The sequence below is a fragment of the Miniopterus schreibersii genome, assembly GCF_964146895.1.
Source record: "Miniopterus schreibersii genome assembly, chromosome: 1".
In the NCBI taxonomy this organism is placed as follows: domain Eukaryota; kingdom Metazoa; phylum Chordata; class Mammalia; order Chiroptera; family Miniopteridae; genus Miniopterus; species Miniopterus schreibersii.
Window position 1 is genome coordinate 133,740,025 of NC_138101.1, and position 26,542 is coordinate 133,766,566.

The 26,542-nt window shown below is 41.7% G+C and overlaps 1 protein-coding gene across 2 annotated transcripts; it reads right to left on the reverse strand.

The window, feature by feature from the left end:
- Positions 1 to 19,507: 19,507 nt before the first annotated feature.
- NGDN (neuroguidin) lies at positions 19,508 to 26,526 on the reverse strand. Of its 2 annotated transcripts, none has more exons than XM_081145597.1 (11): positions 26,479 to 26,526; positions 26,089 to 26,148; positions 25,395 to 25,466; positions 22,342 to 22,479; positions 22,007 to 22,091; positions 21,868 to 21,920; positions 21,497 to 21,617; positions 21,235 to 21,403; positions 20,336 to 20,492; positions 20,138 to 20,195; positions 19,508 to 19,683 (listed from the first exon to the last, which is right to left on the reverse strand). In XM_081145597.1, the coding sequence occupies exons 1-11, from the start codon at positions 26,497 to 26,499 to the stop codon at positions 19,664 to 19,666; spliced, it is 954 nt and encodes a 317-aa protein (XP_081001723.1). In that variant the 5' UTR covers positions 26,500 to 26,526; the 3' UTR covers positions 19,508 to 19,663. The 2 variants fall into 2 exon arrangements, with proteins under 2 accessions (XP_081001723.1, XP_081001724.1); XM_081145598.1 differs by lacking the exon at positions 26,479 to 26,526 and adding an exon at positions 26,271 to 26,322.
- Positions 26,527 to 26,542: the final 16 nt, after the last annotated feature.

Sequence of the window (26,542 nt, forward strand, 5' to 3'; positions counted from 1 at the left end):
GAAGGTTACCAGGGGCAAGTAAAGGATTTTAAGCAGGGGAATGATGGTAAGATTTGTGCTTCAGAGATTACGTTGGTGGCTAATTGGAGGTAAATTTGAATGGGGATAAAACCAGAGGCAGAGGTAACAGGAGGTTGTGGCTGGTTGAGGTTAGAGATTATTAGAAACTGAACAAAAACAGTGGTAGTAGGAAAGGGAAGTAACATCAGCTTTCCTTAACTGATGGTATATAGGGGTGAATGGAGGAAAAATCCAGAATAATGCTCAGCTTTGGCACTTGGGAGATCAGGAAGATAATGGAACCACCTACCGGGAAAGTGAATAAAGGAAGTAGATGTGATGAGAGAATGATGGAGTTGGCTTTAGAAATGTTAAGCCAAGGTTTGTTAGATCATCCAGGTGAGGTATGACCCATCAAGCACATGAATATAGGAGTAGGAAGCTCAAGGAAAAAAACTGAGCCGAAGGTACAGATTTAGGGGTTATTAGGAAACTGGTGGAGATGAAACCTTGGGAATGAATGGTGTCACCCAGGGAGAACATGCTGAGTGAGAAATGAACACTTAAGGGGAAAGAAAGGTGTTTGAGCCAAAAGAGATCAAGAGAGAGGAGGCTCCAGGAGAGAGATCAACAGGTAAAATGCTGGGCCCACTGGCTTTGGGCAGAGCTGGAGATCTTGGGAACACTCTAATCTATTTCATCCAGGTTGTTGACAAAGAACACTGTTTAGGACTGCTGTGTTTCCTGATCCCCATTTTAATGCCACTGAGAAACAAAAACAATTTATTTATTCGTCTTGAAGCTCAGTAGAGAATCATGCCAGGACAAGCAGTAGTGCTCCAACACACACTCAGAGCAGGATCACCTGGAAGTCTCTCGAGGGCCAAAGACTCTGAGGAAGGAGCTCATGCAGTAGACCCAGAACCCTGAAAAAGTTACTGACTCTGAGGGCAAATCCCCCTGTGCCTCAGTTCCCCCATCTTTAAAATGGTTGTGAAATGGTCCAAGTAGTTTTGAAGATTAAATGAGCTAATTTTCCTAATGAAAACATCTTATACTGTGGCTGGCACTTAGGAGTCATTCAATAAATGCTAATAAATATTCATTTCCTTCCTTCCTCTATAGACTTTAAAACTTATGATTTCACAGGATTCATACAACCTAGAGAAAAACAGGGAAAGCCAGCTTTAGAGCAGTTAAGTGCCTTATCAATAGTTACCCAGAAAATTAGCTGCAAAGCCAAGATTGGAACCCAGGTCTGATAAATCTTAGTCCAGGGTTTTGTCATCTATAGCACACGAATGCCCAGAATCTTTGTATAAGTGAATAATCTCTCTTTCATCGATCATTATATTTTGCATAAACCTGGAGTTTTAATACAGCAGCCTTAGTCATAACTGGATAAACCTAAACAATTTACTCTAGGGAACCCGAGCACTCAGAACCCTCTTGGCCTCCCCAACCCTGACAGAGCCCAGGACCAAGCACAAGAGCAAAGGAACCTAAGAATCTATTCCTCAGATCTCTTCTTCCACACATTATCTACTGTTAGCTTTATCCTAAGCAGACTTCTAAGATTCTTTTACTTGGCAGAATCTCTTCTCAGCCAGAAGACAAGGCCCAAGACCCACGTCAGGGCTTGCTCTAATCACTATACTTCATTCCTCTGCTTCTGAAATGCCAGCCTAAAATGTACCATAAGGCAATGTCCAGTGGATAAGCCATCTCTAAGTATATATGTATGTCTGTGTGTGTGTATAAATATGTATATGTGTGTGTGTGTGTATATATATAAAAAAAAATGTAAAATGGTGATAATGCTATGGAGAAAAATAAAGCAGGAGAGATAGGAGTGTGTATAGGAGGGGCAAGGGGTAATTTTAAATGGGGTAGTTACAAAGAAGGTGACATTTAAGTAAAGGTCTTTCTCTGAAACAAAGATAAGATCAGCTCAAAACATTTAACCTTTCTAGACCTTAGTTACTTCACCTTGTCCCATTATGAGATGTGAGCCGCCTATGGCTTCAGTCAGGCCACATGGGGTAGAGAAAAGTAACCTAGACCATGACCTGGGCTCCATTCCCACTTCTGCCACTTACCAGCTGAGTGAATTTGGGAGAGTCAGCCTGTCTTTCAGTTGCCTCATCTCATCTATAAAGAGGGAATAACATCTACCCTACATCAATATGTAAATATATTATAAAATAGGACAAGGGTTTCCCAATGGCATGGGCCAGACTAATGATGGCATTTTGCATTTAGTTTGCCATCTCCCTCCAAGGATCCTAAAGCACTATATATTTATACACATTTAAGAGCTGAGAGAGTTTTATTTCTTCAAGTGATGCAATACCACTTCACCAAGGCCCTCAGAAAGGCTTTCCTTGCATTGACAAGTCTTAGCCAGTCAAGTATTTATCAAGGGCTTTGCTTAGTAGCTAGCTCCAAGTAAGGAGTACTTTTTATTTTTTTAAAAAAGATGTAATTATTGGTAGCTCAATTCTTGCCACTAAGCTGTTTTAATAGTAATTTCTAAATCACTATCCTTCCTTCTTTTTGGCCCTACAAGCTTTGCCCTGAGCCTTGACCATGGGCTTCTGGGGTCCAGAAAGGAATCTATATGCCTGATTCCCATACCTTCCTTGCACATGGTTGGTGCTCAAAAAAGTTATTGATTAATCCAGCTCTAGTTCAGAGAACTGGATAAAAGCATGTGATGACTGTCCCTACCCCTCAGTGATTGAACAATGCTATCAAGGCTTTTGCTCCATCAAGAAAATTCCTCTCAGATACAGAGTCTCTGTACCAATAAAAAACTCTCAAAAGTTCTGACTCCACTATAGTGTCAGGTTTCTATGAGATCTTCAGTCTACAGACAAATAAAGTGTGCAGGCTCCCTACTGCCAGCACCCAGGCCAGGAATGAGGCCCCAAAATCTCCCCCAACATATCCAATGGATTTGCTCAGTTGATGTTACTGAGACCTTATACAAATAGTCTGCCCCAGAGCACACCTCATATTATAATGACTATTTGAACATGCCTGACTCACTTCTAAACTGTGAACTCTTCCATAAGAGGCTCGCATCTTATCCCAGCACCTAGCACAGTGCCTAATACCAAAAGCAGTACTCAGAGTTAGTGCACACCTAGCAAATGCTACCTGTTACAGATACCATGCTGCCCAAATTACCCATGTCCAGAGTGCTTCTCTTACTTAGGTTAAGGTATTATCTAGGAAGGATATCATGAGAAAGCAGACTAATTAGCAGTGATTAGCTGATTTCATTTATTCACTGTCTCCTGACAGAAATAAGGCCTTTTGGGAATGGGAGTAGGAAGAGATAAAACATGATCAAGAAAAGCAGGTAGCCCGGCCGGGCGTGGCTCAGCGGTTGAGCATTGACCTAGGATCCAGGAGATCCAGGTTCGATTCCCGGTCAGGGCACATGCCTGGGTTGCAGGCTCCATTCCCAATGACTCTCCCATCATTGGTGTTTCTATTTCTCTCTCCCTCTGCTGCCCTCTCTCTGAAATTAATAAAGATATATAAAAAAATTTTAAAAAAAGAAGAAAAAAAAAAGGTAGGTAAAGGTCCAGAGCACAGGGTACCACAGTGACAGGATGTGGCAGCACAGGATACAAGAGTCCCTGACAAAGCTCAAGAAGGAGAGTGGGTGTTGCCAACTTCATCCATCCAGGGCAATATCTGCACAGGATTTAACAATAAGGGAGCCAAGGATTCCCAGGCATTTGCATCTTTCTCTTTTTTAAATGATTTTTTTTTTTTTTTGAGAGAAAGCAAGGGAGAAGGGGGGAGAGAAAGAGAAACATTGATTGGCTGCCTCCCACAGGTGCCCTGACCCCACAACCCAGGCACCCATCCTGACCAGGAATCAAGCTGGCGACCTTTTGGTGCACCAGACCAAGCTCAACCAACCGAGCCACACTAGCCAGGGCAACTTTTGCATCTCTTTGCTGAGGCCAGACTCTCAGTCTTGGACCTTCCAGTTTCACCTCTTCCTCCCTTCTTCCCTCTGCAGGTTGCAGAAAAATCCCAAGGGCCGACCAGCCATCTTCCTTAGTAGCTCCTAGTTAGGAGAAAACAGTTGACCAATAGGATACTGGCTCAAATCAGCCTCATCCATTTGGAAGTGCTGGCCAACCAGAGCCTGCAAGCGCAGTAGGAAATAAGGGGGAGGGAGTGGAGGAGCTTCAAGCATACTCTTCACTGCTTACAGCCAGAGCAGGACTCAGGATCACTGGTTTACTGCCAGCTTGGCAAGACCTTTTGATAAGCTGGTCAATTAAGCCTCTCCAACTAAATGCTTCCTCCTATCCTATACCTCTGCAGGGTTCCTGTCCCAATTATCTCTCTATACACAAAGAAGAACAAAGAAGAATGCATATAGGGGTGGGGGGAGGGAGTAGAGGGGTGGTAGCAGCATGATTTTTCTTTTCTTTTTCAAATAAAAAATGAACGAAAAACAACTGCATTGTGGGGTGGCAGAAAGAAAACTGGGCTAAAAGTCAAGAAATTTAAATCCAGGGCCTGGCTCTGCTACTCACAAGCGATAAACTTGGGCTGCCCATTTCACTTCCCAGAGCCGGTTTCCTCATGCAAATCAGGATGCTGGCCAATGTGTTAAGCACATGTACTAAGTACCTTCTATATGCTAGGCACTATGAGAAATGTTTTATACTTATTTCTATTCCTCATAAAAATCCTATGAAGTAGTTATTATCATCATTTTGCAAATGAAGTAACTGATACTCAGAGAGGATAGGTAACTGGGCAAAAACTATGCAGCTAGAAAGTTGGTTGAGTTTCAAGATCAGTTATTTTTCAGATTCCAAAGCCCATTAAACCATATGCCATTGTTAAACAACTTCCAAACTCCCTCTCAGCTCTAATGCTCTGGAATTTCTTGAATGGTCCCTCACTGTCACTTTTTTCTTCCTTCATCAGTCATGGTATCAAGATCTGGAAGCTAAATTACCCAACTTGCACTTTCTATGGCCACAGAGGCAAACACTCCAAATTATTCAAGGATCTTTGATCCCCAGGGCTAGAAGAGGCCTCTTACATATTTACTCTTCCATCACTCACACGGGAGAAAAATCCACGAAGGCCTTAAGGAATAGAAGGCTTCCCAAATTCATCTGTTGCCTTTCTTTTTTCTCAAATAACTATTAAGGCAACTGAACCTGTTAATATAGCAAACAATGTTTATTTCTTCTAACACTTTAATTTTAGTATCATTTATTTTTCCTTGTTGCTTATTTATTCCTAACTATGTGATCCAAAAGTCAGTAGGGTTTGACGTTGCCTGTGCCCCTTATCATCAGGGCAGGCCCATTTTCACTCTGGGTGCTGGCCAGTGCTGCCCTGTCATCAAGAGGCCTCCTGATGATCTTACCCTCTAGTGGCTTTCACTCAAGGTAGCCTGACACACATTCTGAACAGATGGCAAAGAGGGAAAAATAACAGCTACTAAACAGTGTTAAAACAGAAAATAAGCAATACATTAAAACAAAGTGTTATATATAATTCTTCAACTTGCTTCTCCCTGTGCCAATAAATAATTAAAAGTCATTCTGGCTGTAAGCAAGGTTATACCTAAACCATTCCAGACATATTAGCGACTGCAAAGGGAGATGCAGATAGGCATGAGGATGTGCCAGAAGAGACACAAGATTTAGACAATTAGACTCTTAAAAAAAAAAGTCTATGTATCTCAGAGAACAGGTTCAAGACAGAGGTCAGAAATAATAGGGGAAAAGTTACCCTAGAGTTTAATCAAAAGAGATCTGTCAATATTTGGCTTGTTCTGCAAGAGACCATCTAGAAGAAGCAATTAACATAAAGCAAATTCAGGGGAAGAGCTGCAGTGTGCCTGTGCTGGCAAGGGAAATGGCACTTTCACACACGGCTGGGGAAGCATAAACTGGGTTAGACTTCGTGGAGGGCACTCTCCACTAACATCTCCAACTTGTATCTAGCAGTCTACTTCTAGGCATTTATGAGAAAAATAATTCGACATTCTTTACAATAGCAGTGTTTATAATAATTTCCATCATTAAGGAAACAGTTATGTAAACCACACACATTACGTAGCAGTTAAAAAACTGAGGAAGATCTTTCGGTAGAGACATGGCAAGATTTTAAATTATGATAAAAGAGCAAGTTACAAATCCCTCTGTATAGTATGCTCCCGTTATTGTAAAAATACAAACACTCACAAAACCATATATTTTTGTACATACATAAATGCATGAAAAAGGGTCCCGAAGGTACACATGAATTTGATAACAGTGGTTGTAAGACTTGAGGGAGTGAGGATCAAGGGGGTTTCCCTTATCTGTACTGTTTGAAATTTGTTTTAGAAATGTATTCATGTGCAGTGAATGACAAAATACCTCCAATGCCCTAAAAATGAACTAAGATATAAAGGCCACCTTTATATGTGAAATGAAAGATATTCAAGATATGTTTTTAGTGAAAAAAGCAAGTTATCAAATACCAGGCATAGTATAATCTCATGATGGGGGTCGGGAGAGGAAGGCAATGAATACCAGCCTGGAAAAGAGGCCTGAGTTCTAATCTTTTTTGAAAAATATTTTTATTGACTTTTTAGAGAGAGAGGAAGGGAGAGGGAGAGAGAGAAACATTGATATAAGAGTGCAACATAGATCGGCTGTCTCCCGCATGCCCCCTACTGGTGATCGAGCCTGCAACCTCAGCATGTGCCCTGACAAGGAATCAAAAAGGCAACCCTTCGGTGCATGGGATGACACCCAGCCAACTGAGTCATACAGGCCAGGACCTGAGTTATAATCTTCATTCTGCCACTTAATGGTCCCTTGATAATGGGGGCTAGCAGCTTAATCTTTCCAAAGCCTTGGTTTAAGAATTACCTAGCAGCCCTAGCCAGTTTGGCTCAGGGGTTAGAGCATCGGCCCTCAGACTGAAGGGTCCTGGGTTCAATTCTGGCCAAGGGCACATACCTCCGTTGCAGGCTAGATCCCTGGCCCCGGTCGAGGCGCATGTGGGAGGCAACCAATCGAAGTGTCTCTCTCATATCCCTCCCGTCCTCCACTCTCTCTGAAAAAGCAATGGAAAAAATATCCTTGGGTGAGGATTTTTAAAAAAAGAATTACCTAGCACATAGGGTGCTATTGGGTTTAAATGAGAATGTATAAAGTACTTTCCACAGAACCTTAACACTAAATAAATGTTAGGCATTGTTTGTATTAATAACAATAAATTCAGTATCAAAAATTAGACTCAGTATCCAAAATTAGATCCCTGACATCATTTCAAAGAGAATCTTTATGATGCCTGATTATGGTTTGGTCTTAACACTAACCATTATTATTTTTTTAATTATTAATTCTGTGAGTTTCAGTCATTAAATTTGAGAGCTGGAAAGGATCCCAAGAGTTCATCTAACTTGGTGGTTCCCAAATCTGGCTGCAAGGTAGAATTAGCTAGAAAGCTTTAGAGGGTAAAAAAGGCTTTCCAAGGTTCCACTTAGACTGGATTAGAATTTCTGGGAGGTGGGATCAAATGAGCTCTATTTTTAATAAAACTTCTGTATCTCCACATGTACTTATACAGACATAAAACACCTCTGGGGAAGGGAAATCAGGGACAAAGGTGGAAGGAGATTTCATTGTATTACCTTTATATTTTTCACCTATTCAAAAAAATAAATTCTTTTAAGAAGTTAAATAATAAGCTCCCCTGGGTAAATCTAACTCAATCACAGACCAGAATGGGGGGTCCTCTTCCTTTGCTCCAGATATTCTACTTCAGAAAATTACAAAGATCTATGTATAAAGATGTGGGTATCCATCATAGAAGGAAAAAAACACCACCAAAAAATCTGGGAACATCTTAAATGTCTAACAAAAAAATGGTTTTATAAATTATTGCATATCCATAATGTATTATCACATGTTCATCATTTCTTAATCCGATTTTTTAATAGCATAGGAAAATATGATACAGCGTTAAGTGAACAAAACAGGACATAAATGTGTATGAATGGCCTAATCATAATTCTGAGTGTGAAGATGGTAGGAAATGGCTATAAAAAGTGAAAGGAAATACAGTACATATACAAACAAGCTTGTGACTTTTTTTCTACACTCAACTCCCTCTCCTCAGCCCTGGTCCTTCTTTAGGACCTGGCTTCAAATCCCACTGAGACTAAGGACCATTACCTTGTTTAGTGACTTACCTGACTCATCACATAATTATCTTACTCTCTGTCATGTTTTTTATAACTTTAAAAAATAAGAGTTCCCTTTAGAGGACAAATATTTGCCATAACTAGGAATGTCACAGATTCTAAAGCAACATGTATTCCCTGATATATGGCTGTATGTTAGTCAACACAGTTGAACAGTTGCAAGCATGTGAAGCTTTGTACTACTGAAATGTGTAACTCATTCTAAAGACATGGGTTTCTGCCCTCGAGGAGCTACCATCTCTATGGACAGATAGGACACATATAAAAGAAAGAATAAGTATAAGAGGACACAAAAGCAGCACAGGCGATAGGTGTTACAGAAGTTCATGCACATTTGCACATATACACAGTTACTGCACTTTATTGAATACATCTTTCCCCCGCCCGAATCAAAATATAAACCCCTCAGATGTAGTAGTTCTATCTTATTCTTTATTTTTTTATCTAAACCTAATGAATGCCTAGTGTGTCTGGCAGATAGTAGGTACTTCATAAGTGTTCTTTAATTAATGATACTCTATGCTCTGCACAGTTAAATGCAATTATTTTTTGAGTGAATTAATATTTCAGTATGAATAATGGCAGAGAATGCTATCTAAGTGAATGGTGGTTAGGGGCAGAGACAAGATAGTACTTGCTCCTGGTGTATTTCAGACTGAAAAAGGTTGGGAAACACTGGAGTAGCTGCCATCAAGAGGCTCTGCTAACCTAACGCACTCCTCCAAGACTTTAGTTCTTAGTGAGGAGCCAGACAGGGAGAGTTTAGATCTGTACTGAATATAGTCTTCTTTTCTTTTCAAAAGAGAAAAGTAATGACAAGCAAGCTGTCCCTTTGTTCAGTGACCTTAAAGGAATCCTTGGTGCCAGTCATATGCTTGTCAATCCACACCCCAACCTTCCTTCTTCTGCGCCATATATAACTCCAGCCTTTTGCCAGCCATTAGACAGTCATCTTTCTGAAGTCCTGGCTAGGAATCAGCGCTCTCAACCTCCCAAGGAAGCAATTATCTGATTTGAAGAGAAGATTCATCCCTAAGACGTTGACAGGAACACAAGAGCAAACTCAAAGTTCACCCTGAATACAATAAGGAAAGGGAATTGAAAATGAATCCTTAATTTTCCCATTCTGGATTTTCTTGGTTCTCCAGGACACAGTGTACACTTAAGGATGAATATTTCTCTCCCTAGGAAAAAAAAAACCTTCAAAGTTCATCACTTCCCCTGGTTTTGGGCAAACTTTCACCATTCTAGACAGATAAGAATTTATCTCCCAAAGAGTTCCTCCGGTACAGCATTCCAAGGCCTTGTAAGGAGGAAGTTCTTCATTTCTAACCTAAAGCACTCCTATTAAAATTGAGATTTATTTCTTTAGAAAACATTCAGGGCATCAAATTAGCATCCTCTGTATCCTTACTTCTCAGGTTATTCATGCTAATGTTGGAGACCCACAGCTCTACCTCTAATCTTTAGAGGCTTCAAGACACTTTCATTTCTCCAATGTTAATGTCTAATTATTTTCCTTTTTAATATATTCACTCTCCATGATTTCCATTCTCTGTCTCTTCATACCTCTCTCAGGTGTCTTTCCACTCTTAGATTGCTCTTTCCTCATCAACACTTTTTTCCCATTTCCTCTACCTTCCCATCCCTAAATCTATCCTAAATGGACAGAAGCCTTGCTTTACTACCCCCTACTTTCTGACCTGGTATTCTTCCCTGTAGGAATGTTAATTAGCATGTGGGATTTAATTAATTCAGCAGCTAATTAAAAATGGGAGAGGAAGGGCAGAAGAGGAGGAGGGTGGGAGAGAGAGCCCGCCTCAGTGCAGAAGGCACCACAGATGGTTCTGGGTTGGCTGGCACCATGCCACCGCCCTCCAAACCCCTCACCCCCACCCAATAGCACGCACAGCGAGGGGGAGGAGCAAAAGTGAGGGGCATAGACTGGCAGAGCCTCTAGACAGACTCATTCAGTCCTGCAGCTGCTTTGTACTCGGGACAGATAGAAAGAGGGAGCAAACGAGAGAAAGGGAGGGAGAAACACGACAGACATACACTCAAGAAGAGCAAAAAAAGCGGGCATCTGAACCAAATGACACCTCTCCTCTTCAACACTGGAAGAAGTAAAGAGGAGAGCTTTTTCATCCCAAAAGCAAGTCAGCATCCTGGGGTTCCCTGGCTCCTAAGGACCACTGAAAACAAGATGGGAAAAGATAGCCACTGATCCTCTGGGAAAAAAGGGATAGCTTACTCTGACAACCAGGGACCCACTCTGCAGCCATTCTTCCCATACCACGCTGCTTCCTCAGCATGAGAGGCGATGAGGAAGATGGCTACTGAAAATGAAAGATGTGGGGTGGCAGGAGTGGGCACAGATGGGCAACGGTAAGTGGACAAGCGGAGATTTAAAGGAAGAGGAATGAAGGGTGTATGTGAGAAGGGAAGGAAGCAGTGGGAGGTGAAGGAGAAGAGATAAATAATGGAGAACGAAGAGAAGTCAGGGGCAGAGCCATGCTTTGTTTGCCAAGATGGATAAAGAGGGCTGTGCAGAGGACTTCCACTTATCAAGCCCGCGCAGCGTAGGCCAGGCAGAGGGGGAATGGCAGCACTGCAGGAAGGTGGCAGGAGCAGATTCTTCTGAGGGTTAACTAAAGTGCCAGAGAGAGGGAACTCATCCTGCAGGATCTTCCTAAATACTGGATATTTTTGCCAAGCCAGGAATTTATCAAAAGCAATGGAGAAAAACTTCCAAATGAACAGAAAAGGAGGCTAGGATGACAGGAGGCTGCAGAATCTGCTTCTAGGAACTCCAGCAGGGAGATGGGTGAGGAATGGGATTTTTAGCAGCACCCAGCTGGCTCTCTAAGGGTGTCAGCTGATACTATGAGGGAAATACATCCAAGAGGGGAATGATCTGAGGATTTGAGGGATGAGAAAGAGAGGAAGGGCTGGGTTTCAGAAAGCACCCCTTTGGTGGGACGCCATCTAGGAAGCTTTGGAGCTTAAAGCCTTGGGAAGGGAGAAAGGAGGGCAAGAAGGTAGTCTGCCATCAGTGACAGATTACATAAGAATTGACTGAAAAAAACTGAGAAGGAGGGTATGAAGCCAGAGGAAGCTTTTCTGGTATTAACGGCCATAGAGCTGAATGCAATGGCAGACAAGGATCATTGTCGCTAAGAGACAGGGTTTTCCTGGCTAGGAATTCTGATTTGATCTCTTTACCACCTAGGGCTTCATGCAAGAGCTAGCAGTGAGTGAATCAAAACTGGGAGAGGAAGTAGAAACTCAGGGGCTTTTTATTCTCCAGAGCTTGCCCGTCGTGCTAAACTGAAGGCTGGCAGATGAGACAAAGCAGCTCTCAGAGTAAGTTGCTACAGGCTCAGTCAAAGTGGAAATACATGAATGATTTCTGAATTTCTTTCCTAGTCTAGGTTTTAATTAATAATAAAACCTATAAGAACATTTATTAATATAGCCACAGTCATGGCTTTACACTAGAGAGAAATTCTGTAAGACTTAGGATTATCAGCACTAGTGGGAGGAAATGGGAGGTCCACAGGGCTTTCATTAATTTTTGTGGTCCTCGGACTGAAGAGTTAGTTGCAAATGAGCAGAGTCCAGAGTTTCCAGCATCTACCACCATGTGCTATCCAGCCCAAGATACTTTTGAGGGGAAAAGGCTTAGAGGAAGGGGTATAATAGTTAGCATTAAGGTCAAACTAAATCTGAAATGGAAAATAGAAACCAGGGCTTTGGAAATTCCCTGCCTCGGCAAAGTCTCCGCTCCTCCAAAAGGCATGATGTGTGACACCCAAGGGAAATGCCAGCCCCTTTTCAGTGAGCCAGGTACCTCACCGGCCCGCATACCCCCTCTCCCACTGCTGATGCTCTCCCCCAGCAGGCCTGCTAAGGTGGCTTAAACACAGAACCTAGCCTGCTAATGGCTACAAGTGACCCTGGGGATAAAACAAGAACATTGGTTTCCTAAGGGTAGTCAACAAAAAGACTAGATGTCCAAGAGGATAAAGGCTCTAATGCCTGCTTCGCTAGTGACTTATTTGTACACTTTTGGATAAATCACTCCCCTCATAGGGCCTGAGTGGAAGAAAACAAAAATCAACCAATTTTAGCCACAGCACTATAGCACGTAGCAAAGAAACAGAACTTAATTTATAAAAGTTTCTTCTGTAGAAGAATACTATTATACTCCTTCCTCTAAGCCCCTGCCATTTACTGAAACAAATATTTATTGAGCCTTGCCTTTAAAGAGAGGTACCTTAACAGGGAACACTGTCTATATTACATGAGTCCATGGCGCTAACCAGAGTCCCCTGAATAGGACGAGAGGTCTCTGAAAAGGGCAGTAGGAAAATCGGCCGAGGAAACAAAGAGGCCACTGGCCCATGTGCCTCCACAATATACACACCTTAGGAAGGCAGGAGAGGAAGATAAAAGAGAAGTTTCCACAGGCACCTCCAAGGCCCAGATAATAAAATAAAATGAAGGGTGTGGTGTTCTAACCCATTTTTCAGTGTGGCTCTTTCCAGGGCCCTGCTGGGCAGGCCAACTCTGCCTCTCTTTACGATCCAGAAGTCAGCGCTGATGCACACATACTAGGGAGATGGAAGCCAGTCATTCTGGGGCTGCCACTTAAGCTAAGGAAATCTCCTTATACCAGGGAACAAAAAAAGAGGCCACACTGTCCATCTTGCAGACACTTCCAAGGCAAAGACTCAGCACTATTATCCAGGGAGTTACTAGGATGCTATTAATTCATAAAAATAACTCAATAAAATAAAATTAGCCATTCTAGATATTGATACCTTTACAATCAACAACACTGGCCAGTTAGCCTTAGGGCTGTACTGGTCACACAATGAGTGGTCTCCAGATAAAATTAAGAAGCAAGGTGGGCCCTAGCTCGTTTGGCTCAGTGGTTAGAGTAAACCCGTGTACTGAAGGGTCCCAGGTTTGATTCCGACCAAGGGCATATACCTCGGTTGCAGGCTTGATCCCGGCCCTGATGCGGGAGGCAACCAATCGATGTGTCCCTCTCACATCTCTCTCTCTCTCTTTCTCTCTCTGTCTCTCCCCCTCTCTCTCCCTTCCACTCTCTCTGAAAAGCAATGGAAACAATATCCTCAGGTGAGGATTTTAAAAAAAAAAAAGGTGGGCCAAGAGCTAAGGATAATGGTCTGATGAGTTTGGACTACATTCTGGAAAAACTAAACAATAAAGGGAGCTATGGCTGAGTGGGACAACCACGTAAACTTGGCTGAGATAAAGGACAGATGGAATAATAGGAGGAGGAGGGCAGGCTACAGGAGCTAACTAAGGTGAGCAGCCAGAATTATGTTCAGCAGTGTCCAGACAGCCAGGGTGTCCATTAAGCATCACAACTGCCCTGGCAAGAACCTTCTAAGGACTCAAAAGATCAGTAACAGGACACTTCATAAGAAACTACAGAACAGGTTTTAGAGCATGGTTTTCCTCCAGAGTCTTCAAAATAAAGGGTAACAAAAGCAGAGCTATCCTTAGCAACAGAAACCAAAAGTTTTTGGATGAAGCCCTATTATCTGAATTCTTGTGACTCCCTGTCTCCCATTTTCCCAGCATGTGGAATGAAATTCTATAAATTCAGATAACACAGCATCCCTTGCCAGCTGAACTCTCACTATCCAAATCTAAAAACTGAATACATTTGGACAGCAAAGGATTCCTTTACTTCCCCATCTCTACTCATTTCCCTCACAGAGCCTTGTCTTCTGACCTAGCCCTCGACACTAACCCCTAAGTTCCCCCTCACCCTGTTTTTTTTAACCCACTCTCACCTACAGCCCCTTTTCATTAGGAGTCTTCTGTAATATGCCAAAGGTAGAAGAGATAAAGAAAAAGAAAGGGAATAAAGAAGAGTGCAGATTTTAGATTAAGGCGTGAGATGAAAATCCTGCAGAGAGAAAGAGAGACAGAGAAAGCAAGAGAGCTGGAGCAGGGGGGAGGGGAAGATGGCACTGCAGAAAAAAAGAGCACCACAAAATTAATTTGAGGAAGGGAACAGTAAAGGAGACGTTGGTGGAATAACAATCAGGCAGAAGAGGGCTGGGGATGGGGGAGGGCGGGGGAGGGCGCCAGGGGGTGGAGAGGAATAGTGCTGGAGAGGAGGACCTTGCATGCAGAGCAACAGCAGCACCACCTATGGGCATGGTGAAGGGTTACAAACAGCAACAAAAGAGGCCCCCACCTGGGCCGGGGAGTCTGGGGTGCAGGTAGGGAGGGGGAAGCCATGGCTTCTGCCCTTCAAAGCTCTCAGTAACACAACATTCAAGCTAGAAGAATAAATTCTGTATGGCTCTCCTGGGAGGAGAGGTACTTAACAAGGTAAGGGAGGGAAGACAGAGAACTCCTGGCTTTTTCCATTCCAAAGGGGTTTCTCCCTCAGAATTCAGGCAGTAGAAAGGAAAAGGGTATAAAAAGGGAGGAATGCTAGGTTCATAAAGGAATGTGTGCACCTGCTTCTTCTTACATTAGCTGGAGAAAGGATTTCATCTTTATTTCCAAGTGATTTCCTTTCCCTACTGGATGCTGGAGTACAACTCCCTCCCTGGAGCAATGGATGCCCCCCATTCAGCTGCTTCCTCCCAGCAAGGCCTTGCAACTCCCAACCATCATTAGAAACCCCCAGGGAGCCACCAAGCTCAGGGAAGGAAAGGGTAGGGTCCCCCCACCAGTCAAACAGGGGGTGGGAGGGGTAGGGTGGAAAGAATGAGAGAATGCAAAAGCTCTGCAGAGGGAGGGGAGAGAGAAATGTGATCAGTGGTATTTGTTGTGCTTCCAGGAAGGAAGGATCCTTCACATTTTTAATAATAATAAATACATGAAGACAGATTTGTCAGCATTGCTCAGGCTCCTTGGAAAGTGTGGGGGAGGGGAGCCAATGCAGCTGCAGCAGAGACCAGTATCTCCCCCTCCCCTCCCCCATTAGATAGGCTCAGTATTGCTGCAGCCTACCCCTCCCCCTCTAACCACAGTTCTCCCCATCACAGCCCACCCTTTCCACAGTCCCTTCACACAGCTCTGCCTCTCCCTCCTCCACTTCTCTCCCTCTCTCTACTCCCCCCAACCTTAGACTCTATGCTTTTAGCACTGGTCCTCATTTAAGTCTTACTCTAGCTCTCAGAAGCCCTAGTACTCACACCACACTCGCCCAATCCTGAGGCCCTGCCCTTTGCTACCATGCCCTTCACAGCTGACAGCAATCTCCCCCTCCAACACCCTCACAGAAATAATCTAGCACATTTCAGCATTTCCTGGATTCCAACAAAAAGGCTTGCTTCTCCCCCATTTTTACTGCAATGTGACCTCCTTTCTCAAAACCTTAAACATAATGGCCATCAAATGCACTTGTGTTCAGGGGGTGTCAGGGCCTTGGAACTAGGTGACTACTGCCACCTATTGACCCAAATTTGTTCAAGATAGACCTTTAATACACTTCTTACACAGCGAAGCTCTGTTATTTCAAAAGCATCAATAGCTTAAACATGCAAAGGCATGGCTCTTGGGGTTTCTCTGAGACCCTCTGAACAATGAGATCAAAGAAATACAAAAGCAAGACTGGGCAGAGAGCCAGCGCAATGATGCCTTTCTGCATGCAGAGGCAGAAAAAGAGGCTGGGCCCAAGGAATGAAAAAGCAACTTTAAGTCTTCTCAAGGGTGTGTAAGCAAAGAAGAAAAGCAGTTTTTTTTCAAGGACTGTTAAAAACCTTGTGCATCACTATATGAATGATGTTACCAATAGAGCAGAAGGCACGATTTCACTCATATGCCTGTTAAGTTGGCCAAATCCTTAGATATCTGAACATGAATCTGAAGTTTACACACCTCATGATCCCAGGGAGGATGGGAACACTCAGGACTGCTGCTGACTCTCACTCAATCTGTACCAATCAGAACTGGAGACTGGACAGATAAACTGAGCCCTGCAAAAGGGTAGGTCTACACACACAGTTCTATGGATTGGTGTAGCTATGTACCTTCCACCAACCCAATACAAGGAATGAGTTTGAACTCTCCACGGTGCTGAAAACAGGCATAATCAGGTCATCCTTTCCTTATAGACAAAATGTATTTTTCTAATAAGGTATCCATGAAGACTATGTGAACTCCTGACAGACATTTTGCCAAGCCTTCACAAAATTGTAACAAACGCTTTAGAGGCAAAAAGAGGTCTTGGTCAAACCCTGATCCCCACCCCCTCAAGATGAAAATTAAACTAAAGCAGAGATGCTAAATTCCTTGTCCAGAACAGAGTCAAGACTTTACCATCACCTGATAAAACTGAACAGATGCTCATGTGCACTAATGACAGACATTACTGAGCACTGGAAATGAATCTGTTGTTAGCACTGCACTGAGAAAATCTGACATTCATGTGGTCTGAACAACTAAAGAACTGAATTTATGGGTAAGAATGAGAAAGAAGAACAATGGCCATAAAGAAACCCTCAAATCCTAAATCTTAGGTCCCTTGCTCTACTGCAGTGGAGTTTTTTTGTTTGTTTTTTAATTTTTTTTATATATTTTAAAAAATATATCTTTATTGATTTCAGAGAGAGGAAAGGAGAGGGAGAGAGAGAGATAGAAACATCAATGATGAGAGAGTCATTGATCAGCTGCAGCCCGCAACCCGGGTATGTGCCCTGACTGTGAATCGAACCCTGATCGCCTGGATCCTAGGTCGACGCTTAATCGCTGAGCCACACCCGGCCAGGCCTGCAGTGGTTTTCAAACTACATTCTGTGGAGTTCAAAAGTTTCCTTAGAGCTCCTCAGAAATCTTGGGGAAAGAGAGCCATGACAATATGGAGCTCCAGAACCCCTCATTCTCACTTTAACTAAAGTAACCTCCCTTATGCCTGTTTTACACATTAAAAATCCATGTAAAACTTTGTCAAAAATATACTCTAAACATTGTTTGATAACTCTGGGGCAAATATTCTCAGAAATTATTCAACTCCTATTTAAAAACCTCTTTCAAATACTGCCTGTCATCTATTAGATCAAGGATAACAAGACATTGTGACATTAGAAGACTGGATTGAATTATAAGATCTGCAAGGGCAGGGATTTTTGTCTGTTCAGTCCACTGCTATACCACCAAGAGGCCAGAACAGTGTCTGGAACTTCTGTGGTTTCTTTGAAAGCAAGGCCTGGAAAAGAAATGAGCAGCAGGGAGAGGGGAGTTTGAGGTTATAAACTACCTACCAGTATTATTTTTTTAAAAAGGAAAAAACAAAAACTCTGAAGACTCATAAATCCCTGGACACTTGAGGTCCTCCATCCTCTGTGTTTCACAAGCATTGGTTCTCTAACTTATTAGCTGCGTAACCTTGGGCAAAAAACTGATTGTCTCAGTTTCCTCACTAGTAATATAGAGATGACATGTATTTTGTAAGGATTAAGTATAAAACACTTAGCTCAGTATGTAACACAAAGTAAAATCTTAAAAAAAAAAAAAAAGTTTCTCCTTTCCCTTGGCAGTTCTCATAATCAAAAATTTTAGTAAATTAGAAGTAAATGCAATAGTCCTAAGCAAATGCAGTAGTCCTAAGCATTTTTTAAACTGAACCTCTAGTCCAGGTAGTTCAGCCAGAAAGGGGTAAGAATCTCTAAGTCTGCTCTTGTGCCTCTTTGCTTAGATTCACTCAAAGAAATAAAAGTATGAGGGCCCTGGGCATGTCAGGCTCTCTCAGATCTGCAAGGGACTAAAAGTTAGAGGCCCCAGAAGTAAGAGCATCCTGTTGTCATCCATGAGAAACAGCTCTAGGCTCTCTGGCTTGGAGGGAATCTCAGAGACTAACCCATTTCTTTTTCAGCTGAGGAAAATTAAAGACCAGAGATGTTAAGTGATTTGCCCAAGATCAGAGAGTTAACAGAGAACATTACTAGGCTATCTCCTACTTTCTACCAGGCTGCCACTGACTGAAAACAGACCCCACCCCAATCAGACAGACCAGTAGAGTTCCAAATTCATAGGAATCAGAATCAACAAGGTTCTAGTGATGTAATGACCCAAATTATATCCCTCTTCATGACACTCCACAGGAATGCCAGACTTGAAAATTGTTCATAAGACCTCAAGCCCTTAAACTCCAATAAATTAACTCTGTTACAGACTCCTCAACTTCTTTCCATTCCTATTTCACTTTCTGTATTATCCAAGGAGTGAGGGATCTCTAACAGGTCATTCTCTGAAAAGAATAGATCTCAGATATGTAACTCCTACCAGTGTCCTGACTTGGGCAGATATTTCTGTGAGACTTTCATTCTTTTAGTCTTTAAGATAGGAACTTTTCTGCCTGTTTGCTGGCATTCTTTTGCAAGCTCTTTGTAAAAAGGCTGGCTTATAAAAAAAAAAAGAAAAAAAAAAAAAAGCCTGGCTGGGCGTGGCTCAGCAGTTGAGCATCTACCTAGGATCCAGGAGATCATGGTTCAATTCCTGGTCAGGGCACATGCCCAGGTTGTGGGCTCAATCCCCAATGGGGGTGCACAGGAGGCAGCCAATCAATGACGACTGTCTCATCACTGATGTTTCTATCTCTCTCTCTCCCTCTCCCTTCCTCTCTCTGAAATCAATAAAGATATATTTTAATAAATAAATAAATAAATAAATGGGATGGCCTTTACTGACTGGCAAACTGAGGTCGTAGTTGAAGGAGGGTCAAAGTGACTAAAAAATACAAGACTATACTGATTCTTCATACTTTAGTCTTCTCATTCTACCATTCCCTCCAGATAAACTCACTCAATAACTGAGCTAAAATCAGCCCTATGTTCATGCTATTTTAGAAAGAAAAGCAAAACATTCAGAGAAGTGGAGACAAGAGTAACTCTGATGAGGAAAGGTTCTATCTTACTTTTGATTAGTCAAGCATCAAGGTTTTTCTGAACCACTAATGCCCCCTGGTGGCCAGCAAGTTACATTAATAAAACTTAAAATCCATGCATTTCAGGTTATCTGTATTATAAACCATACAGGAACTTGGGACAACATGGGTTGGAAGAGTTGATTATAGTACTCTAATCTCTCAATTTTTTTGTTAAATAACCAACTGCTAGTTTCTATTATTTTTAAAAAAAAACTATATATAGCCAAACTTCTCCCACTCCCCTCAAAATCTCATATTTCCCTTTTATTGCTCTCACCTAAAATTCCCCACACCCAGCAATTGAGTCATACATGTGCAAAAGGGGCTTCAATTCATAAGTAAAATCAGTTTTATTAATAAAGATATTTCCACATGTCCAGAGCAAACAATTTATAAATTCCAAGGGGGGAAAAACCTACATACAGTGAAATTAGAAGTATCCCAGGATGACAAAAAACATATATAAATATGTACACCCACAATCACCGCCGCCTTCGAAAACCTGAAAGGAAGGGAAACCAAGAATGAGGCAAAGGACAGTTGGAAAAGCTGAAGGGAAAGAACAAAAAGACATCTAGAGAGAAGGGCTCAGTACGGGTGGGTCCCCTAGGCAGCACTCTATATCCTCCCAGGACAAAAGACTATGAGTAGGAAGAAACTGAAATGGGATAATGGTTCCTTCAGGTGACACTTTTATAGTTCTATTTAAGGAAGCCTCAACAGGCACTGTGGGAACTCAGAGAAAGAATCCAGAAATCTCTTTTGTGAATGATGCTGATTTTCAGCTTGGGAAAGAAGAAAAATAAAATCCCACCTCTAAAGAGATTAATGCCCAGCATGGAAGAGATATTTATTATAGGGGTTGTTAAGACCTAAGATGGCAAATCCAAAGCTGGCATCCCAATTCATACTCTCTACACTGCACCTGATCACCTAAGTCCTAGCCATTTACTGACCTTTTTTCTTCCGACCTTTCTTAGATATCTTCTTCCGCTTCTTAATAGGATTCTGATCCTGGAGACAGATGAAAAAGTGAAGGAATGGCAGTGTGCTTGCAAGTGTTAGTATCCCTTCCCAAGTTCCCCATGGTAACAAGACCCATGTACATTTGGCTGAAAGCATGAAGGTCACCTCCCACCACTGTAACACCTCACCTCATCAAGATGAGGAGTTCCTCCTGTTAAAGCACTGATGTCACTGAAGTGCGTGAGAGAATGAAGCTGTGAGCTCATGACGTTTGCGCGTTTTCGTCGTCCTTTCTCTCGCTTACTGACACTTAAACGCACCATCATGCTCTCTTCATAGTTAATCCTGCCAGAGAAACACAGACACTGTTTCCAGCATGCTCAGTCCATAGACACAAGCTGCAGCCCAGCACCTGGGCCCAGACATTTACTCACCCCTTATTCAGACAGTTCTCAAGAAATGTCATAGCAGGGCAATATAGTATTTGGTAAGGATATACCAAATGCTCAATACTGAACTTCAAGGAAATGTCTTTGTGCTAGAACTTCCTTCCTCCCTACAAATGAACTCACAGACCAACCACTGGAATATTTAAACTATTATTTTATCAGAAAACTCTTGTATTTCAGATCCATAGACAGGATTAGCCACCTGGGCCCTTTCACTCAAGCCTATCAACCGGGCAAAGTCAGTGAGTCTGCACTCAAGTTATAATCACTTTTCTACTTCTCTTCCCTGAACTTATCTAGCAATCTTGATGCCACTACAAAAACCTGCTTTTATTGCCTTCTGCTCAAGTGAGAGCTGTCACAGCGAACTACAGAATGTTAATGCCCTACTAGGTGGAACTGCATATATTTCTCTTCATATAGTGTTTGCTCAGTTGGGGGGAAAAAGATCTTTTTCCCAGTTCTTATTCTGTACTTCAAACCCCTAATTCTTAGAAACTGTCCTCCCAAGTTTCCCACTCCAGTTTGGCAGAACCCATATAATATGGGTTCTCTTGGTACCAGATTTAATCATATTCATCCAAAGCACACAGGTTTCTACAGCACAGAAAACAATGTCTAATTGCAAAGACTCAGACCTGTGTTGATCCTCCTGACTCTGGCGAGTAACATGAGGATGCCGGGCATCGCGGATTTCCTCTGGAGCATCTGAGTACTGCTCCTTAAGTTCACGAATGACAGAGCTGCTCAATGCTCGCCTTTTGGCTCGTTCTAGACGCTTCTTCTCCCGCTCAGCCTCTGTTTCATCTATGTGATAAAAATTAGCAAGGGTTATCCCAGAATAGAGAAAAGGAGAAGAGAAACAATTCACACTGAGGAGATAGTAGCCACAGTTCATACCATAATGTACTGGAACCAAGCGTGGTGGAACATATTTCTTAACTGCTCCGTTTGCAGATTTCTTCCCTGAAGCCCCAGACTGGCCTTCCTCTGCTTCACCTTCCTCATCCTCAGAGCTCAACTACAAAAAGAATATAATGTCCACAAACTTAGGAAGTGTTAGCAGACAGGTGATAAGAAAAAACAAAGCTGGAGTACCCTGGGGAGATGGGAAAATAAACAAAAAGGAGAAGGGGGAATCTTATAGTCAACACTCTAAGGCACAAACTTAGAATCAATAGCAATAAGAGTATCCCAGGAGATCCAGGATCACCATGAGGCTCATTCAGGCTTAGATTACTCAGGAAAATCAGGATAACGCAACCCTTTACCTTGCTCATCATATTGCTGGGATGAGGCTTAAAACGGAGTGGGTCATTCTCACCTAAAACATAAAAAACAACCAAGAGATTTTACAAGATTTGGGACTTCATAATGAACCACACATAGCGTACTACTTCCTCCACTTACTGAGGCTGCCGGTCACTGCAGTCTTGACCAGTTTGTCAATTTGATACTTCAGTTTTTGGTCCAAGGGACGAAGTTTTTCCAAAACCTGTAACATGGTTAAAAAGGATCACATTCCCTTCCCAAAGTGAAGCACGGGCCAGAGTCCCTTTATTAAGCTGCCAGACAAAGCACCTAAAATATGCACAAAGCAAAACAAATAAAGAGAAAAATACTATTTTTCATTTGGTTTCCTCACTTAAACATGAGAACATCCACTCAAATGAGAGCTACTGTGTGAAAGTCCTGGAATTTAGGATTTGGAAACCTAGGACTCTAAGATCCCAAATGCTTTATACCGTGCGAATCTCCACCAGTCTCAAAACTGCAGCGTGTCCCTGAAGAGACCCTCCTGAGGCTTTGTCCAGAATGAGATGGCTCAAATCCATAAGATACATGAGCAGCAGCTGGTCTTTCACTTCTAAGAGGCTGAGACCCTGAGTTGAACAAAATAGCAAGGGATACAAATTCAGTTTTAGCCATAGAATCAGAAGGAAAGCCTGGGACAAACAGGGTAAACTTTTCCAAGTGCAAGTTTTTCCCAATCAATTCATACAAGGTATCTGGAGTAATCTCAAGGGAGAGGCTATACCTAAAATGGCCGCAGAGAAAATTATACTAACAAGGGAGAAGCAAAGGTCAGAGCACTATTGAAACACAGTAAGAGCAAGAAAATCAATAAAGTATCCCCAAAATGACTATAGCAGGATTTCTCAACCTCAGAGCTATTAACACTTGTGGACAGATGATTTGTGGAGTGCAGTCCAGGCACTAGAGACTGTTCAGCAGCATTGCTAGCCTCTACTCACTGATGCCCCCCTTAAGTTGTGACAATCAAAAATGTCTCCATACAGTGCTGAATTCTAAGTTAATTTAATCAAAACCAATTACTGATTTTATCCCCATACAATGGAATTATGTGATACAGGTAAAAACAATGATCTATACACAGTGATATAATTCCTGTCGTACTAACTTAATTCCACCATATTCCATATAATATGGTTCTGACTAAAGGGGGGGAGTACGATGCACACATTTTATACGTACAGAAATACATCTGGAAAATAACACACAATTAACAAATGCTATCTCTGGAGATCAAAATGAGAAAAAGGAAGAAATGGAGTGCTCACACTGTGAAACTGTTTTTCCATCAAGCATGTATTGCTTTTATAATAAATTTCCAAAAAATGTACCCTAGTGGTTATCTCAGAACAGTGATTACATAAAATTTTTAATTTTCTTTGTGTTTTTACGTATCTTACAAACTTTCTAAAATTACAAGTTTATTATATTTACAGGTAGAAAATTAAGCAAATATTATATGTTTATTCTTTTAAATAAAAGTAACATGTGTGAGCACTGACGTAAGTTATAGTTGTTTTTAAAAAAGGAGTCACTGTTGCACAAAGTAAAACTGAGAAAGTCCACAGCACTGGGAAGACCTTTATCAAACGGGTTAAATACTCTGCCCAAGATTACACAGTAATAGAAGCAGAACTGAGATTCAAACTCAGTCTAACTCTAACAAGATAAGCTCTTAAGATCAGCACTAGTGTAGTACAGGAGGAAAAGCAAAGAACTTAAAGAAGACAAGTTGAGTTTAACTTTTTGTTGTTGTTGTTGTTAATCCTCACCCAAGGATATTTTTTTCCATTGATTTTTAGAGAGAGTGGAAGGGGAGGTAGAGAGAAAGAGAGAGAAACACTGATATAAGAGAGAAACACTGATTGCCTCCTGCACAAGCCCTGCATGATCCCAATCCCCGACAGGGCCCCAACCAGGACCGACCAGGACCAGGGACTGAACCTGCAATCCAGTTACATGCCCTTGACTGGGAATCAAACCCACGACCCTTTGGTGCACAGGCCACAATAAGTTTAACTTCTGAATTAGCTGTTCAGTAGTCAACTACTGAGTGAGTCACTTAACCTTCTAACATCAGTCTCCTCATCTGTAATATGAACAGTATTTCCTTCCTGTGTCAAAGTGTAATTATGGAACTCAAATAAGAAAACATGAAAGCACTTTGTAACCTATGAAACACCTAGTAAAAGTCTTTGGTGACAAGCTAGTAAATATCTGCTCAATGAATAAACAAATATATAGTGATCTAAGATACATGCTGGCAGCCCATCTCAAAAAGGCATTAAAATGGAACAAAGCATGGTACCCAGAATAAAGACAGCCAAGAATTTGAGAAGTAGGTTCTTCTGACATGTTTGGGCACTGTCAAGTGCAAATCGCGTTACAAGCACATAAAAGAAACACAAAGAAGGAAGAAAAAGCAAAGATTTTAAAAAATCAGGAAATATAAAAATAGGTAAGAACAAAATTGAATAAAGAAAGAAAAAGCAAAGAGAATATATTAAAAATGCTGTTAGCTATCTTTCTAAAGCACAAAACTGCTTTCTAAATCATAAATCCCATGATTAAAGATCCTTCAATTATTCTTATTATCCTACTGTAATGACTTTCATACTTTTGTTGACCTACTGTATGTTTTGCTTAAATAACATCTTAGGACAAAAGCTCTATATATAAAATAGATAACACCAGATTTTCTACAAGCAGGAGGGATCCAAAACCCTCTATCTAGATTGGCCATACTCAATGATCCCTGAGAAGGTTCTACAAGACCTTAATTTATAAACTACCATATTTCAACTTTAAGATGAACATCATTTTTATATTTTGACATCTCTGAAGTCAGGATGCATCTTTTAATCAACAGTATCTTAGCATATGTCACAGATTAACAGGTAGGATTTTTTTCTTAGTATATATGAGTGATATGTCCTCAATTAACAGCATCTTAGATTAGATGAAATACAATAGTTAACTCCTCAGCTGACAAAGACTTTTCACAGAATCACTGCTTTCCCAGTCTTATTTCCTACTCCTAACACATACACACACACACACACACACACACACACACACACTATCCATCTACACTAAAGGACTCACTTCCTTTCCCAGAGTATCACCATGCTTTCAGGACTTTGTTCCTTTGCATATCTGTTTCTCTCTGTACCTCTGACTCCCATTTATTCCTCACAATCCTATTACCTCCTCTGAGAAGCCTTCCCTGACTTCCTCTGCTCCTCTGGCAATCATTTAATCTCTCTCCTCAGCTTGCACAGCCACCCATCATGACTCTGCAACATGGCTGCTACTGCTTATATCTACTACTTTGATCTGTCTTACTACACTTCAACACAGAAACTGGATTTTATTCATCTTTAAAGCTCCAGCACTTAGTATACAAGTTATTCAATAAACCTATCATGAAAGAACTGTTGAGAACATCAAGTCAGGGGATACTTACTCTTCAAGTATGTCTTACCTTTTCTGTAGGATAGGCTCTAGCTTGAACTTTTTTTGTCAGAGCTTGAACTTGGGCAGTTACAGCCATTACCTGAAATTAGTCCAAATAAAACAACTGACTAGAATACACCAAGTCATCTCTGTAAGCTGTGAAAGGCAAAAGCTAAACAATGCCACCTAAAAAATATTTTAAACACGGTTCCAGGGTACAGTATTATCTTCTTTTCAGTTCTGAGAAAGAATAAGAGATATGGTTTCTGATACTTCTTCAAAAGGTAGAAAAAACTTTTCACCTCTTTTTAAAGCTAAAGAAACCACCTTACCAAACCATGAAGAGGTGATAGGGACTGGGATGGTGGTAACAGGGGACTGTAACTTTATCTGTACTGGCTGAACTTACATTGTACAGAATTATATAAATGTACATTAGCTTGGCATTCAAAGGGCAAATCACATCACCTTTCCCAGCATCAGTTTCCTTACCTATAATAATAAAGGAAATTTATTCAGATAATTTATTTCTTGAGTTTTCTGTATTCCTTTGGATACAATTACTTTTAATTGTAGCCTGAAAAGGTAATAAAATCTTTTTGCTCTTATGGTATTTGGTAGCATTCAAATATGTACCCCAAATCTCCAAAGTCTGGAGGTGAAGCACACAAAGTCAAAGGCAATCCGTGATTAATCTGCTCCAAAGGGATGACATTACTCACCTGCTCCTGGAGGTTTTTCAAAAGTGCCACGGCTCTAGGCAGGTCTGACTCCAGCACCTCCTACAGGAGGGAGAGTAAAGAAAAACCATTCTTTCCTCTGGATAATGAGATGAAAAAGCCCCCACTTTCCTCGGACACCCCAGACTTCCTTTCTTCCCACTCCTGTTCACAAGCAGCCTTGCCTCCTAGCGGGCCAGCCCCTCAAAGGTTACTGGAGAGAGTGGTAATTCCTGCCCGGACTCTCTACTGCTGCTTTTCCCCCGGCTGTGCCAGGGAAGCTGCCTCCCTGAAGTTACTTTCATCACCACCCTTTCCCTGCTCCAATAATTCGCCTGAGCCATTTAGGGTAAAGGAAACGTATACGACAGCAACCGGAGAAAGATCACACACCGTAGTCGCCGGGGCCGCCATCTTTACAAGGCCCGCCTCTTCCGGAGCTGTACTTCCCGGTTGA

Excerpts from the sequence above, each read along its gene's own strand:
- NGDN (XM_081145597.1), bottom strand. The coding sequence starts at position 26,499 with ATGGCGGCCCCGGCGACTACG. Across the intron at positions 26,149-26,478 it reads TGGCGGCCCCGGCGACTACG|GAGGTGCTGGAGTCAGACCT; the intron begins GTGTGTGATCTT and ends TCCCTCCTGTAG. Across the intron at positions 21,404-21,496 it reads CTTGGTTCCAGTACATTATG|ATGAAACAGAGGCTGAGCGG; the intron begins GTATGAACTGTG and ends TTTATCACATAG.